At 44.5% G+C, this 12,817-nt stretch overlaps 1 protein-coding gene across 2 annotated transcripts in view; it reads right to left on the bottom strand.

Annotated features, from left to right (window-relative positions):
* Positions 1–6,962: 6,962 nt before the first annotated feature.
* Positions 6,963–12,817, bottom strand: part of LOC119177786 (octopamine receptor beta-2R) — a 412,984-nt gene continuing 407,129 nt past the window's right edge. The window contains exon 4 of one of the 2 annotated variants that reach the window (XM_075894620.1): positions 6,963–7,254. In XM_075894620.1, the coding sequence (XP_075750735.1) occupies positions 6,982–7,254 (273 nt within the window). In that variant the 3' untranslated portion in view covers positions 6,963–6,981. The remainder of the gene's footprint in view (positions 7,255–12,817) is intronic. The other variant, XM_075894650.1, reaches the window with a different exon arrangement.

Here is a 12,817-nt window from a genome sequence, read left to right as displayed (position 1 = left end):
AATAAATTTACACACTCTTGCTCATCAGCGCTTATGTTGTGTGGACATTCTTTGTTCCTCCCGTTTTTGCGCTGCTTACCGCTCATTATCTGCATAAGCGGTTATTTTTATGTGTGTTTGTGAAGAAAATTGGTTCTACACAGTATTGCACGTGTGTGAAGTGAGGTGGGGGTGGTCAAAACATTCAATAACTAATAAAAGGTTACAAGGAGGCTAGCTGATAGGAAGGGGACCATATTGATGTCTTTTCCTCACAGTAATAGGTGGAACCCGTATTCCGGAGCTCCATTATCAAACAACGCCATCCTTGTCCTTTGAACCAGGGCCTCTTAAGGTCTCGACAGCTGAGCAGGGCCGCCTCCCAGTTCTCGCTCGTGGAGTGGGGTGGGGGGGCAATACATGGGTTTCATAGGCACACCCATAGTATGTGGAAGGTGTCAGCCACCTCTCCAATGAACTGGCACGTGCAATGGAATAATGTATTGAAGTATTTTAGCACCACCAGTCTCGGTACAGTGTTTGTAAACAGTCTTAAAAAGAGGCGCTCGTCAGCGCGATCGAGTCCCTACAAGGCTCAAGATAGCGCCGGTGCACCTTATTGTAGTAATTAGTAATGCCTTTGAATGAAAATGCCGAATTGTTTAGGTGGGTGTAGACAGGAAGGTAGCTCGGGAAGAGAGTGTGTGGGTAGCCTGATGGGCCTGTTGGTTTCCCTGGTGACCGGGGGCCCAAACTAGATTACGCGGAGTGTGATCAACTTATCGGCAGCTAGGTTCGAGTATGTGCTGAGCAAGTGGCGGAGCCAACCCCAGTTCCAACAGACCCCTCGCGAGTCACTGAAGATAAAATGCCAGGGTAATTACCGGCTGTCCTGCAGAAGGTACTGCTATAGTGATCTCGAAGACAGTGATCCACAAAATGCTTGCTTTTTCAGCTCATCGCCTCATTGGAATGGCAAGTAGGCAATGACAACGAAAACAACTCGAAGACAACGTCGAGGAAGTGACCAAAACATCATCAACATCATCATCATCAGCCTGGCTACGTCCACTGCAGGACAGAGGCTTTCCCATGTTTCGCCAGTTAACTTGGTCCTGTGCTTGCTGCTGCCAAGTTATACCCGCAAACTTCTTAATCTCATCTGCCCACCAAACCTTCTGTCTACCCCTAACCCTCTTGCCTTCTCTGGGCATCCAGTTAGTTATCCCCAATGACCAGCGATTGTCCTGTCTTCGCGCTACATGCCCGTCCCAGGTCCATTTCCTCTTTTTTATTTCCACCTTATTATCCTTAACCCCCGCTTGTTCCCTATTCCATTCTGCTCTCTTCTTACCATTTTTCTTTCCCTGCTCACTGCGTTGCCCTCAGTTTAAGCTTAACCCTCTTTGTAAGTCTCCAGGTTTCTTCTCCTGTAGCTGAGTACCGGCAAGATACAGCTGTTATATATCTTCCTCTCGAGGGATAGTGGCAATCTACCTGTCATATTCTGAGAGTGCTTGCCAAATGTGCTCCACCTCCTTCTTAATTAAGTTACTTCAATCTCGTGGTTCGGCTCCACGGTTATTACATGCCCTAAGTAGACATAGTCTTTTACAACTTCAAGTGGACTATTACCTATCTCAAAGCGCTGCTCTCTTCCGAGGTTGTGGTACATTACTTTCGTTTTCTTCAGATTAGTTTTAAGGCCAACCTTTCTGTTCTCCTTATCTAACTCCATAATCATGAGTTGCAATTTGTCCCCTGATTTACTCAGTAATGCAATGCCATCGGTGAAGCAAAGGTTACTAAGGTACTCTCCATTACCTTTTATTCCTAACTGTTCCTATTCTAGGCTTCTAAAAACCTTCTGTAAGCACGCGGTAAATAGCAATGGGGAGATTGTATCCCCCTGTTTTACACCATTCTTGATTGGTATTCTGTGGATTTCTTTGAGAAGCACTATGGTAGCAGTTGATCCCCTGTAGATTTCTTCGAGGATGTTTATATATGCTTCATTGACGCCCTGATTCCTCATTGCCTTCATGACTGCTATTATTTATACTTAATCAAGGGCCTTCTCGTAATCTATGACGGCTATGTATAGTGGTTCGTTAAATTCTGAGCATTTCTCTATTATCTGATTGATAGTATGAATGTGGTCAATTGTTGAGTAGCCTGTTCGAAATTCTTCTCGTTTTTTTGGTTGATTGAACCCTAACGTTTTCTTAACTCTGTTAGCAATTACTTCTGTAAACAGCTTGTATAATATGGCGAGCAAGAAGATCGGCCTGTTTTCTTCAAGTCCTTGTCATCTCCTTTCTTATGGATTAAGATGATGTTAGCATTCTTCAAGACTCTGGTACTCTCCTGTCAGGAGACACCTCGTAAACAGGGCACCTGGTTTTTCTAACACAATCTGTCCTCCATCTTTCAGCAGATGTGATGTTACCTGATGCTCACCAGCAGCTTTGCCTCTTTGCATGCCTTTCAAGGCTTTTCCAACTTCTAACATTTTTGGTGGGGTGTCATCTGGGTTACTGGTAGTTCTTGTAGTATAAAGGTCGTGGTTGTCCCGGCTACTGTACAGATCTCTGTAAAAGTCCTTCGCTATTTTAAGTATCCTATCCATGTTGGTAGTTATTTTACCTTCTTTGTCCCTTAGTGCATACATCCGATTTTTCTCTATCCCAACACCACCGCTCACAAATGAAGAGCCAAGGGTTACGTGAAAAGTCCTTGGAATCTTCTCGAGCAATCGGTACTATATCGGCATTTTTAGTTCCCTACAAAGAATTGAACGGAACGTATTTGTCTGAATTGCAATATACAAGTAATAGCTTAGCTGTGAGATAATATATGCAGCAATATTGTTCTTTTTAAGGCCTCCATATGCAAAGGAACCTAACTGTTGAAAAAAAGTGGGTGAAATTGTGGACACATACAGAAGAATGCCAGCGGAACCATAGTTTTTCATATAGTAATGCCTAGAGGGGAATCTGGCGCTAGCGTCTACGCAGACTCCTTCAGCGGCCCTTGTACCCCCATGGGAATTACGGGAAGGACAGGCTTCATAATCACTTTGGATGAATTACGTTGTGTAGATTCGCGACGCTTCTTTTCCGAGTGTAAAACAAAGTGATGTGAATTTATATTTATTCGAAATTCTCTTCATTTACATTTACGCAAACTTTGTTGCAAAAAGTTTTCGGAACCAAGCGGCAAAAGCGAAACCTGGTGGGCAAATTCAACCATCTGGGTATGCATTACTCTGCTATTGCATTCCAGATTTGGCATCGAGATTTTATGAATTATTTTTTGCAATACTTGAAAACAAACATCATTGTTTTTTCTTTCAAAAGTATTCATTGTCCATTTATGGAAATAACAGTTGAAATCGGGTTAGCGGAGCATGTGAAATCGGGTTAGCGGAGCTTACGTTTTCTCTTGCCACAAAAAATTAAACTCTTACTATATAATTCGCTATTTTTATCTACATTAAGCTATTGCTATCTAGTATGGGGCACCACATCGGAAAAGAACTTAGGCCGAATATATAGATTACAGAAAAAGGCTGTGCGCATAATTACAGGTGTTCCTCGCGATGAACATTCCAAACCCATTTTCGAAGCCCTTAATTTACAACCAATGCCTGAGATATACAATACAATTTTAATGAAGCGATATCGTACTTCCTTAAAGAATCACGACTCTTTTCTTACTGATTTAGCGCGTTTGACACCCTATACCTGCCCCTATAGCACACGAGCTACCGATGACTGGAAAATTCCTTACACACGTACTAACTATGGTCGCCAGATGATGAGCTACTTACTGCCACTAACCTTAAACAGTTTCTCACAATAAACCATTTATACTGCTCCGTTCTGTAAATGTTTTTCAACGTGTTAATAAAATGCAAATCGGCATGACCTTGAAGTACATGTTTTGATATTGTATAATAACTGATGATCTCATGCTGCTGTTGCTGTTGCTATGTTGTCAAATGGTGCGAAAGCCTTCGTCAAGCCTTAATGGCTTTTTGCTTTCGCCCCACAGCATCACTGTTGTGACTTTTGTAATGTCTCCTGTGATGTCGGAATAAACTGAATTGAATTGAATTGAATTGAATTGAATTGACGCTGCGTCTACTTTGCTTTTTCATTGATCTGCAGTCGACCTAAAACGAGTTTAGGCAAGACGCGTTCGTGAAAAACAGGAACTCCAGGCAATATCCTGCAGTGGCATGAGACACTACAACTACTCGCAGTGGTGAACGGACGATGCTTGGCTTAAACTGTCAAATACGACTTGTAAAGCTCCAACGTCGCAGCAAATGAGGAGATCTAGTCATCGTCCGCCTCTCCGAATAACAAAGGCACTGTTTCAGCCTTTGTCACCGCATCTCACTACCCGCGCTGCTCGAAGAACGAAACTGAAACTGTAGAAAAAAGTCTGCGGGCAGTTCACTAAGTAATTTTATGTAAGCCATAGCCTGTACTTCTCATAGTGCTTATGCAGGTACACAATCGCAGCGCCAGATTTTTCTCTAGGTATTATTGAGTGTAACTCCATGGCCAGAAGCTGGGGATAAAGCATCTTTGAAAGATGCTTTATCATCAACTACAGTTAGGTGATGCAGGCTCTGTGAAGTTCTGGCATTTTAATATTTTGATTTTCCGGCATTTAAAAAGTTTGGTTTTCCATCAATTCCGCTTCTTGAATTTTTGTTGTTAAAACTTTTTGCATCCCAATAATTCGACATTTTCGTTTCCGGCATTTTGAATCCACACCTATATAGGGGCCTGTTAGTCATAGCATGGTACACTGTTTGCTGCAGCGCACAACATATAATTAATTACAGGCTCTTCATTACCCACCTGTTTCGCTTCGAGTGATCTCCAAGAACAACAAGACACTGAGTGCAACTATCATCACCTAACTATAGAGTGACCTATACTCTAGCCTAACATGTGCAGCTCTCGGTAACGTCAGTACAAAGAAATTTGACACACTTCCGCACGGTTCGCATCAAGTCCTTTATGACAGGAAATGCGACAGCAGTGTCACTAAGCACAACAGCTTCAACGCGGGTGCCGTGGCCGTAGACTCGCGAGCAGGGGCCGCAAAGAAACGTGGCAAAGAAAATTGCTGGCTATCATGCCATGATAATTTGTTTTATTGACCACTGCGTGATCACGGTGCCGTAAGGGAAGTAATAAGGGGTGCCCACCATGCCCTTTCTAATGGCATCGAAACCTTCAAAACTGAAACTTTAAATTTAATTTAAAATTCCTTTCAAGCTATATTCACTGTTGATGTTTGGCAAATTATATAAGCATATACTTGATAATTGATCCCGCAGGCTATCTCAGCTGCCAGGTTTTGTGTCAGTGCCACTTTAAAGCACGAATTATAATTCAGTCACTCACACAAAGAAGTAGAAAATTTATAATTTTCAAGTTCCTTGACGGCTCCAGTGTGCACTTGAAATAAACGTTTTCTAAAGAACTTTTTATGGCTAAGGAGAAGTTCTGTGCAATTTTTTCTGCCGATCTAGTGGCTGAGCGTTCTGGGGGCGACAGGCCATTGGGTATACGCGTCAAATTCAGCCTCCTATTCATTTCTCCAGGCTACAGAAGACGACGCGAAAGAGTTTTGCTACAACCACGACGATGCGATGTCATCATGTGCAACATAAACAGCCAGATGAGTGGCTTGCCACTCCCCCCACCACCTCTTTCGTAAAGTGAATATTATCGGGGTTTTCCTGTCTGCTTCCCACCATGTTTCACATCGCATTGGTGACTTGAAAAGGGGCACGGCGTGTTAGAAGCCGAGAATTTCCTGCGCGCGCGAGCCTCCCGGCTCTCCCAGCGCGTCCTCCCGTCGTTCGTCGCTTTTTGAGCTCGAATATTGGTCTCCTTCGTGGTCTCCCTCAGAGATACAAGGATCTTGGATCTTGCTTGTGTTTCTCTTCCTTTCGCTCGTGCCATTTTTTTTTGCTGAGGCACCGTGTAACGAATATAGCGCGTTTGGTTTCCTTCGCTGCGCGTTGGCGCTGCGTGATGCTGCTGTGTCTATTATTGTAACAACCAAAGTGAAATGTGCGTACTGAATGTGAATGCCCTTCTCTCCGCTGTTACAAAAGACGATGACGACGATTGGTGGCTATGGTTGTCGCTCGTGCACGTGCTCGCCGTTAGCGAAACCTACCCGCAAAAAAGTCTTTTGCCAAGCAATGTCACAGCCTTTCACAAAGTAAAACACCGCAATTTTAAGTGGTGGATGAGACGGGGTCGCCGTCAACCTGGATCTTCGCAATCAGACACTACCATCGCCTTTCACCATGACTGATCCTGGACCTTCGCAAACTGTCGCAACAACAACTGTCTGTTGTGCTGGTGTGCATTGACAATGTGACCCATTCGTAATTCGTGGCAACGACGAGCGCGACGTCGAGGTCTAGATTGCCGAGTATGAAATCGTAAGCACTGTCAACAAACGGGACGACTGCGACAAGCTCACGAACGTGTGCTTTTACCTAGCTGACATGCGGCCAGCCTCTGGCTTAAACATCAGTGTAGTGATATCACGAATTGGTCGGCATTCAAAACTGCCGTTACTGATGTCTGCAGTCGTTCCGCCCTAATTTGCACCGCATTTGTGCAAATTAGGGTGGAACAGAGAGGGGGGGTAGAGAGGGCGGGTTCATGATCCGCCACGCGAGTGCTTTGAAGACGCCGCTGCTACGTAGTCCTCGTAGTCACCCCTAAGGAAAGAACCAAGTCGATTTCAACACGTCGGGTTTCTTCAAAACATTTGGTTAGAGACCATTTCATTTCCCAGTTTTATACCCAACCAGACAGATTTCTGTCGAACGTTTACATTCATGAAGGAATTTTCATATCTGAAACAAGCACTGCAGAGTCACTGTGTGTTTTTTCCCAGAGCTCTAGCTGATAAAATTTGAGAAAACGCCTGAATCCTTATTGTTTCATTTATTCAAAATAAGCTGCCATTTTTTATTGATGACCCAACAATTGGGAAATGAAGACAAGAAGAAGCAAACATACAAAAATCCACCAAAAGAAGACAGGTCATATGAAGTGCACAGCACTCAAGCTTGAAGTGCAGAGCTTTGAAATGAAGGCCACAATGCTGCAAAACGATGCAGGGCGAACGAAGAAAGTGTGGCCACCGGGAATAGCTGTTCACCATCCCCGAAGCATCATTCATCAGCTTCATTGACGACGCAAGGGTTCCGCTGATCGCTTCCTGGATAATTCAGCAGAATAAATTATACACAAGAACTCCAAATCATGCGAGAGGCATGAAAACTGAGGACACTGAAGCCACGGGTACTTAAATTTCACACAGTCTGCGAGTACACGCGAACGACTAGCTTCTCAAACCGGTCAAACGCACACACATACACGCACAAAATGACAGGACGAGATTTCTATATATGGAAGTAGATGCCATTGTACTCCGGTGTCAGACAGTGGCCACGTGATAAAAACACACTTCTGGGACGGGAACAGAGTTCAAAGCCACCGAAAATTTCCCATATATTTTCCTAATCGATTGCTCTACTTTTGCTGAAACATTCGAAAGGTATTTTTTCACTAAAATGAGTGAATTTCGGTATTCTAGAAGACAGAATCAGGAATTCCTATTCTGACCATTTCCTAATTTTATCAACATTATTGCTGATAGTTTCACCACTCGCATTTAATGTGTGATTGTCGTCATACTTCTCAAAAATTAGGCTCTCACAACTTCTGTGGTTTGCTTGCTTGCTTGCTTGATCCTTTTCTTGTGGCTCTCACCCATTGAGGGGGATTGGCCAAGAAGCCGGTGGTTAAGGCAAGTCAATACCTTTAGGTTATCCAGGCTGGGAAAATAGGATCACTTTGTTTTGACTTGGTGGAATCAAATTGGCACAATGTTAAAAAAGGGAAAGAAGAGAAATTATAGAATTTGTTGAATATTAGAGGTTTAATTGTTATATGCAATTCTTGTTACCGTTAAAATATTTCAGTGTAATAGCTAATTTTAAATGTTAGATTGGCTAGTAAAAATTGAGAGCTGATCAATGCTTCAGCAAGGTAATCTTCTTCTGTTACATACAAATTAGCAGAGAGCCCCGCAGATGTTCCTGTCACTGAGTGCTAATGAAGCAGCCCCCAAAGACAAAATATTAGAAGTACTAAGCGATATTCTGAATTTTTTGAGTAAAATTTTGAAACAACTTTTCTTTAATTTAAAATGGAGACATGTGGAAAGAAACTAGTCGATACTTTTGGGTTCATTACAGCTTGAGCACAGAGGGGTTGACACCAGATCAGACGTGTTTAAGTAGAGATTAAAAGGACGCTTGTGGCCAGCCTTTAAAAAAAGCGTCCCTCTGTTCGCCTTTGCAAAATATTCTTCGAAATAAAAACGTGTTGTTCTCATTTCTTTGTTAATTTGAATGTCCACTGTTTCGATGATTGCCGTAGTGAATATTTCTCAAAGTTGTTGTTGCATGAATTGCTTCAACGTCAAGCACAAAATAAAGAAATGATCACCTATGACAACTTGACAACTTGCAACTGCTGTTTATTTTCGATTACATTAGGTATTTATACATCAAGAGACGACCGATAAAAGCTGGAAAAGAATTTGTTCAGATACAGCACAGATCATGCACGCATCATCACCGATTGTGGCAATCTGCACTTGCCAAGGTCAAAGTGAAGATTCGAGATATTCTCATGACCAAGAAAGACGTTGGGGCTCCGGTGTGCGGGTAGCTAGAGCAAAAAAGAAGGAGGAGGCAGAATAGCACAGCTTACCCGAATAACGGGCGTTGTGTCTTTCTCGCTCACTACGATCGCGCAGCTTGACAATTAAACCTTGCCACTGAAGCCATCTGTCCTAGTCTCGTGGGTCGTCCGTAGCGCGGGCTTCTCCACCCAGGAACACCGTTCAAGCTTCCTTGTCGAAGAAGTCATCAACCCGGCTGCCGCATCAGCTGCCCATCGGAACATCAATGAACGGCGTTCATGCCTCGCCCACGCGTAGAGGGCGCCGTGCGCTCTTCGATCAGTTCAGACTAGCACGGTGGATGGACATGTTTTTTGAGCGCTCCCGATCGACTGCGCAGATAAGTGGTTTTACATGTTTTGACCTTGTTATACAATTAATAAGGCAGCAGTTAAAGCCTGTGCAGCACTTATTACATTGTACGGCTTTTTCGGGGGTCAGTGACCAGGTATTTACTAGTTTGTCTTTTTTTCTCTTGCCACGTCATGGGGGAGGTGCGCGTAATACGAACACGCGAATTTTTGAAGTAGAGCTCACTTTATATTTTTTTTGTCGGGCAGGGTTCATAGTATGCTGTGTTTTGTAATTATCGAGTGGGACAATTCATAAGGACAATTGGTGTCAAAAAGACATGGTTAAAAAGGCTGTTCAGGATGTGGGGTGGAGTTTAAAATGGACCCAAGTGCAGACGTGAATAGAGAGGAGGCTGACGCAAAGTGTAGGCAATGTGAGGTCGATAAAAAATGGAAGAAGTGATGATTTCCCAGAGTGAACAGTGGGTAATAATCACCGAGCAGGAGGCTACGTTGGCGAGAAAGCAAGAGAAAACGAGGGCTACGGCTGAAAGGCTCAAGTCCGCCGAGGAGGCACTAGCGAAGGTGAACAAAGGAGCGGCAGATGGATAGAACGGTGGGGCACCGGCAATCAGAACAGCGGAAAAGAGCAAGCAAGTTCGGAAAAAAAACTGGTTCAGCTGGTTCAATGGTCACAAGACCCAGTTTCAATGAAGTAGTGGTGGGGCTGAGGGGAGACAAAGCAGCCGAAGTCACAGGTGCAAGTAACACCAAGGTGCAGGACGCTGCAGCTGGAAAGTCACAGTACGTGATAATCGCCGGGGACTCGAATTCGAATCGTTGTGCAAAAGCAGTCAAATAGAGAGAAAGAGGTGGCAAGAGGTTTGTAGTAGGGACTTTCCCAGAACGCAAGCTGGAAGCAGTCATGAGGCAAGCGAGGGCGAAACTCAGAAACCTCGTGATAATTGCAGGCGGTTTAAACGATGTCCTAAATGAAAATACGGTAGTACTAGCGACCACACTGGTGAAAGGGTGCGATGACATGCGTGCCCTTTCTACTCAGGTACAGGTAGTGATATGGACGATGCCGAAGGTACCGGTGCGTGACGGCAACCTGGAAAGAGCGGTTGTCAACGCAAACCAATGGTTATGGCAAATGAGTTCAGAGAAAGGCTTTGAGGTGGTGGAAATAAACAGGGAGGTGCATAAGTGGGGTGGTTTTCAACGAGACACAATTTACTTTGACAAGAGGCTAAGTCATGAGGTGGATTGGTGACTTGCAGGACGCGAATTAACTTTTTTGGGGGGCAAGTGGACCCTTCAGGGGGCAGGATAGCTAGTAACGAGGAACACAACAACCAGGGAGACTCTTATAGACAGATACGATTCCAAAGTGGCACCAATTTTTATACAGGTAGAGTCCGGGGCAGAAATCGACATAGCCACGAGTGCTGAGCCAATTCAGGCGTAGGGTATACTAACATGCAGGATGGCAGGAATATGCTGAAATAGGAAGAAATGAAAAAACAGCTAAGGGAGAAGAGGCCGATAGTATGTGGTTTTGTATAAACACATCTTAGAAGCATGGGACAACCTTCTAACAATCCGAACTACGCGCGGGAATATTGTAATAGAATAGAAGGGAGAAGAAAGGGGGGCGGTATTGGGGCATTCATTCATAAAAGTACAGACTGGCAAAGGGTCAAGCAGGAGTGCAAGGAACATTTATGGCTAAAACGGATAGTGGTGGGGAAGATGATGTTCCTGGGTTTTGTATACTTGTGGACATGGTAAAAGCCAGAGAGGAAAATAAACAAATGATGCAGTCCATGGGAAGGGACGTTGTCATACTCGGAGAAGGGTGCGAGATAATTATAATAGGAGGTATGAATACGCACATAGTATAAATGAATGGATATACAGACCTAACAGGCAACATGCTACTGGATATGTGTGAAAGGCATGACTTAGTCATTTGCAACAGCACCGAGAAATGCGAAGAACAGATAACATGGGAGGAAGAAAGGCTGCAGTCGACAATACATTCCGCAATATTGTCACATAGCATGTATGATCGGCTAAGAGTAATGCACATAGATGATTATGAGTCATTACGTTGAACGAGCCCTTTCATTTACGCGGGTGCCGGGATCAAAGAAAAGCAGCCGCTTCACTTTGTCAAGATAAGGAGGAGCGTGAAGACGCTCGGCTGGTTGTCATCTACTGGAAGGCAAGGCCACAACACCGCGTTCCTTCCGATGACAGAAGTTGGACCACCACGCTGTGCGTGTCTAACTGATCGGCCGCCGGCGCTCAAATCAACACCAGATGTCTAGGCAATGGCCCTCGGAGACGCCGAGCCAGCGACCGCAGTCCGACGAAGCATGGGTAATCTACCCGAGCACTCTGCCCGCTTGAAGCAATCTTCGCTGGAGGAGGCAGTATCACCGGGACCATATGCGTGTTTGTGTTGTGTATGTGTGTATGCTGAGGGTGGTGCCGGCATGATGACGCTAGGGAGGACTGTAAGACCTGCTATTGGACAGCGCTGTCCGGACCCATTCCCCGATTTAGGGATCTAGGGAGAAAGTACGCTATGTAATGAGCCCCCCAGCGCCTTCCAAGAGGCTCTCGAAATGTATACCATGGAAATAAACTCTGTCCACGCCTCCATTTTTCCTGCCTCAGCATCTTCATCCCGGATCTACGGTGCCGCAAGGGCTAGTCGCAGCTACTGGGTGGCAGACTGTGGGATAAAACTCGGCGACGAAAAGCGACGTGGACTGAAGGCCAGCCGAAAGCCCTAGACCCGGAATTCAGCCAGATCAACACAACGCAAGACCGCACGGTGTACGGAGTACCTTGCTTTGCTCAGATGTATATTGAGTGTCCTTGCCCAGACTTGTTAGGGGTTCAATAATTTATAACTGCCTAGCAATTGTGGTTATTTTCTCAGTAGGGAGCAGCTTTCATCATGGACCTGAATAAGATAATTAAGACAGACCTTACACTTATGTGCAAAGAGTTGGGTCTAGATGTAAGTGGATTATACAGAAATCCTCAGCTTATTCAGGCTACAAAAGTTTTAGACGAAGACGAAGATTAGTTACGGGAGTGCTGGGAGTTGGTTGAAGAAAGTAAGCATAAATAGAAAGAAGGGAACGAGCGAAAGAAACAGACAGAGGATTGTGAGCTAGAAATGAAGCGCATGGATCTGGAGATACGTAGAATAATGAGCACGTTAACAGAAGGTCAGCAAGTGCCACACGCCACAGTAAACTCTGTTCCTTTTAAAGTAAAGAATATAACGCAATCCTACAACATTGGTGAGAACATAGGACTCTTCCTCGTCAATTTTGAAATGACTGGTAAAAAATGGGTTGTTCTACTGCTGCCTGGCCTTAGCTTTTGTTGACATTGCTTCCAAGCAGCCGGCATCATTGCATAATTGAATGCCGAAGAAGCTAACAACTACAAAATGTCAAGCAGGCTCTGTTAGATTCCGCATGTCTGCTGAAGCCTTTGGGCAGTGATTTTGTACTGCATCAGTTGGGACAGGCGAATCCTACACGAACTATGCCTACAAGCTGAAAGCCAACTTGGTAGAGTGGTTGAAAAGTTCTGAAGCATTTGGCAACCATGATTGGGTACTTGAGGTAGGAGGACTGGAACAGTTCCTTAAAGGAGTGCCGGATTACATGAAACTTTGGATCAAAGATAGGACCCCTGCGACCATT

This window comes from Rhipicephalus microplus, chromosome 1, assembly GCF_043290135.1.
Source record: "Rhipicephalus microplus isolate Deutch F79 chromosome 1, USDA_Rmic, whole genome shotgun sequence".
NCBI lineage: Eukaryota > Metazoa > Arthropoda > Arachnida > Ixodida > Ixodidae > Rhipicephalus > Rhipicephalus microplus.
Note: the sequence above shows the minus strand (reverse complement) of the source record. Positions and strands in the feature narration are given on the sequence as shown.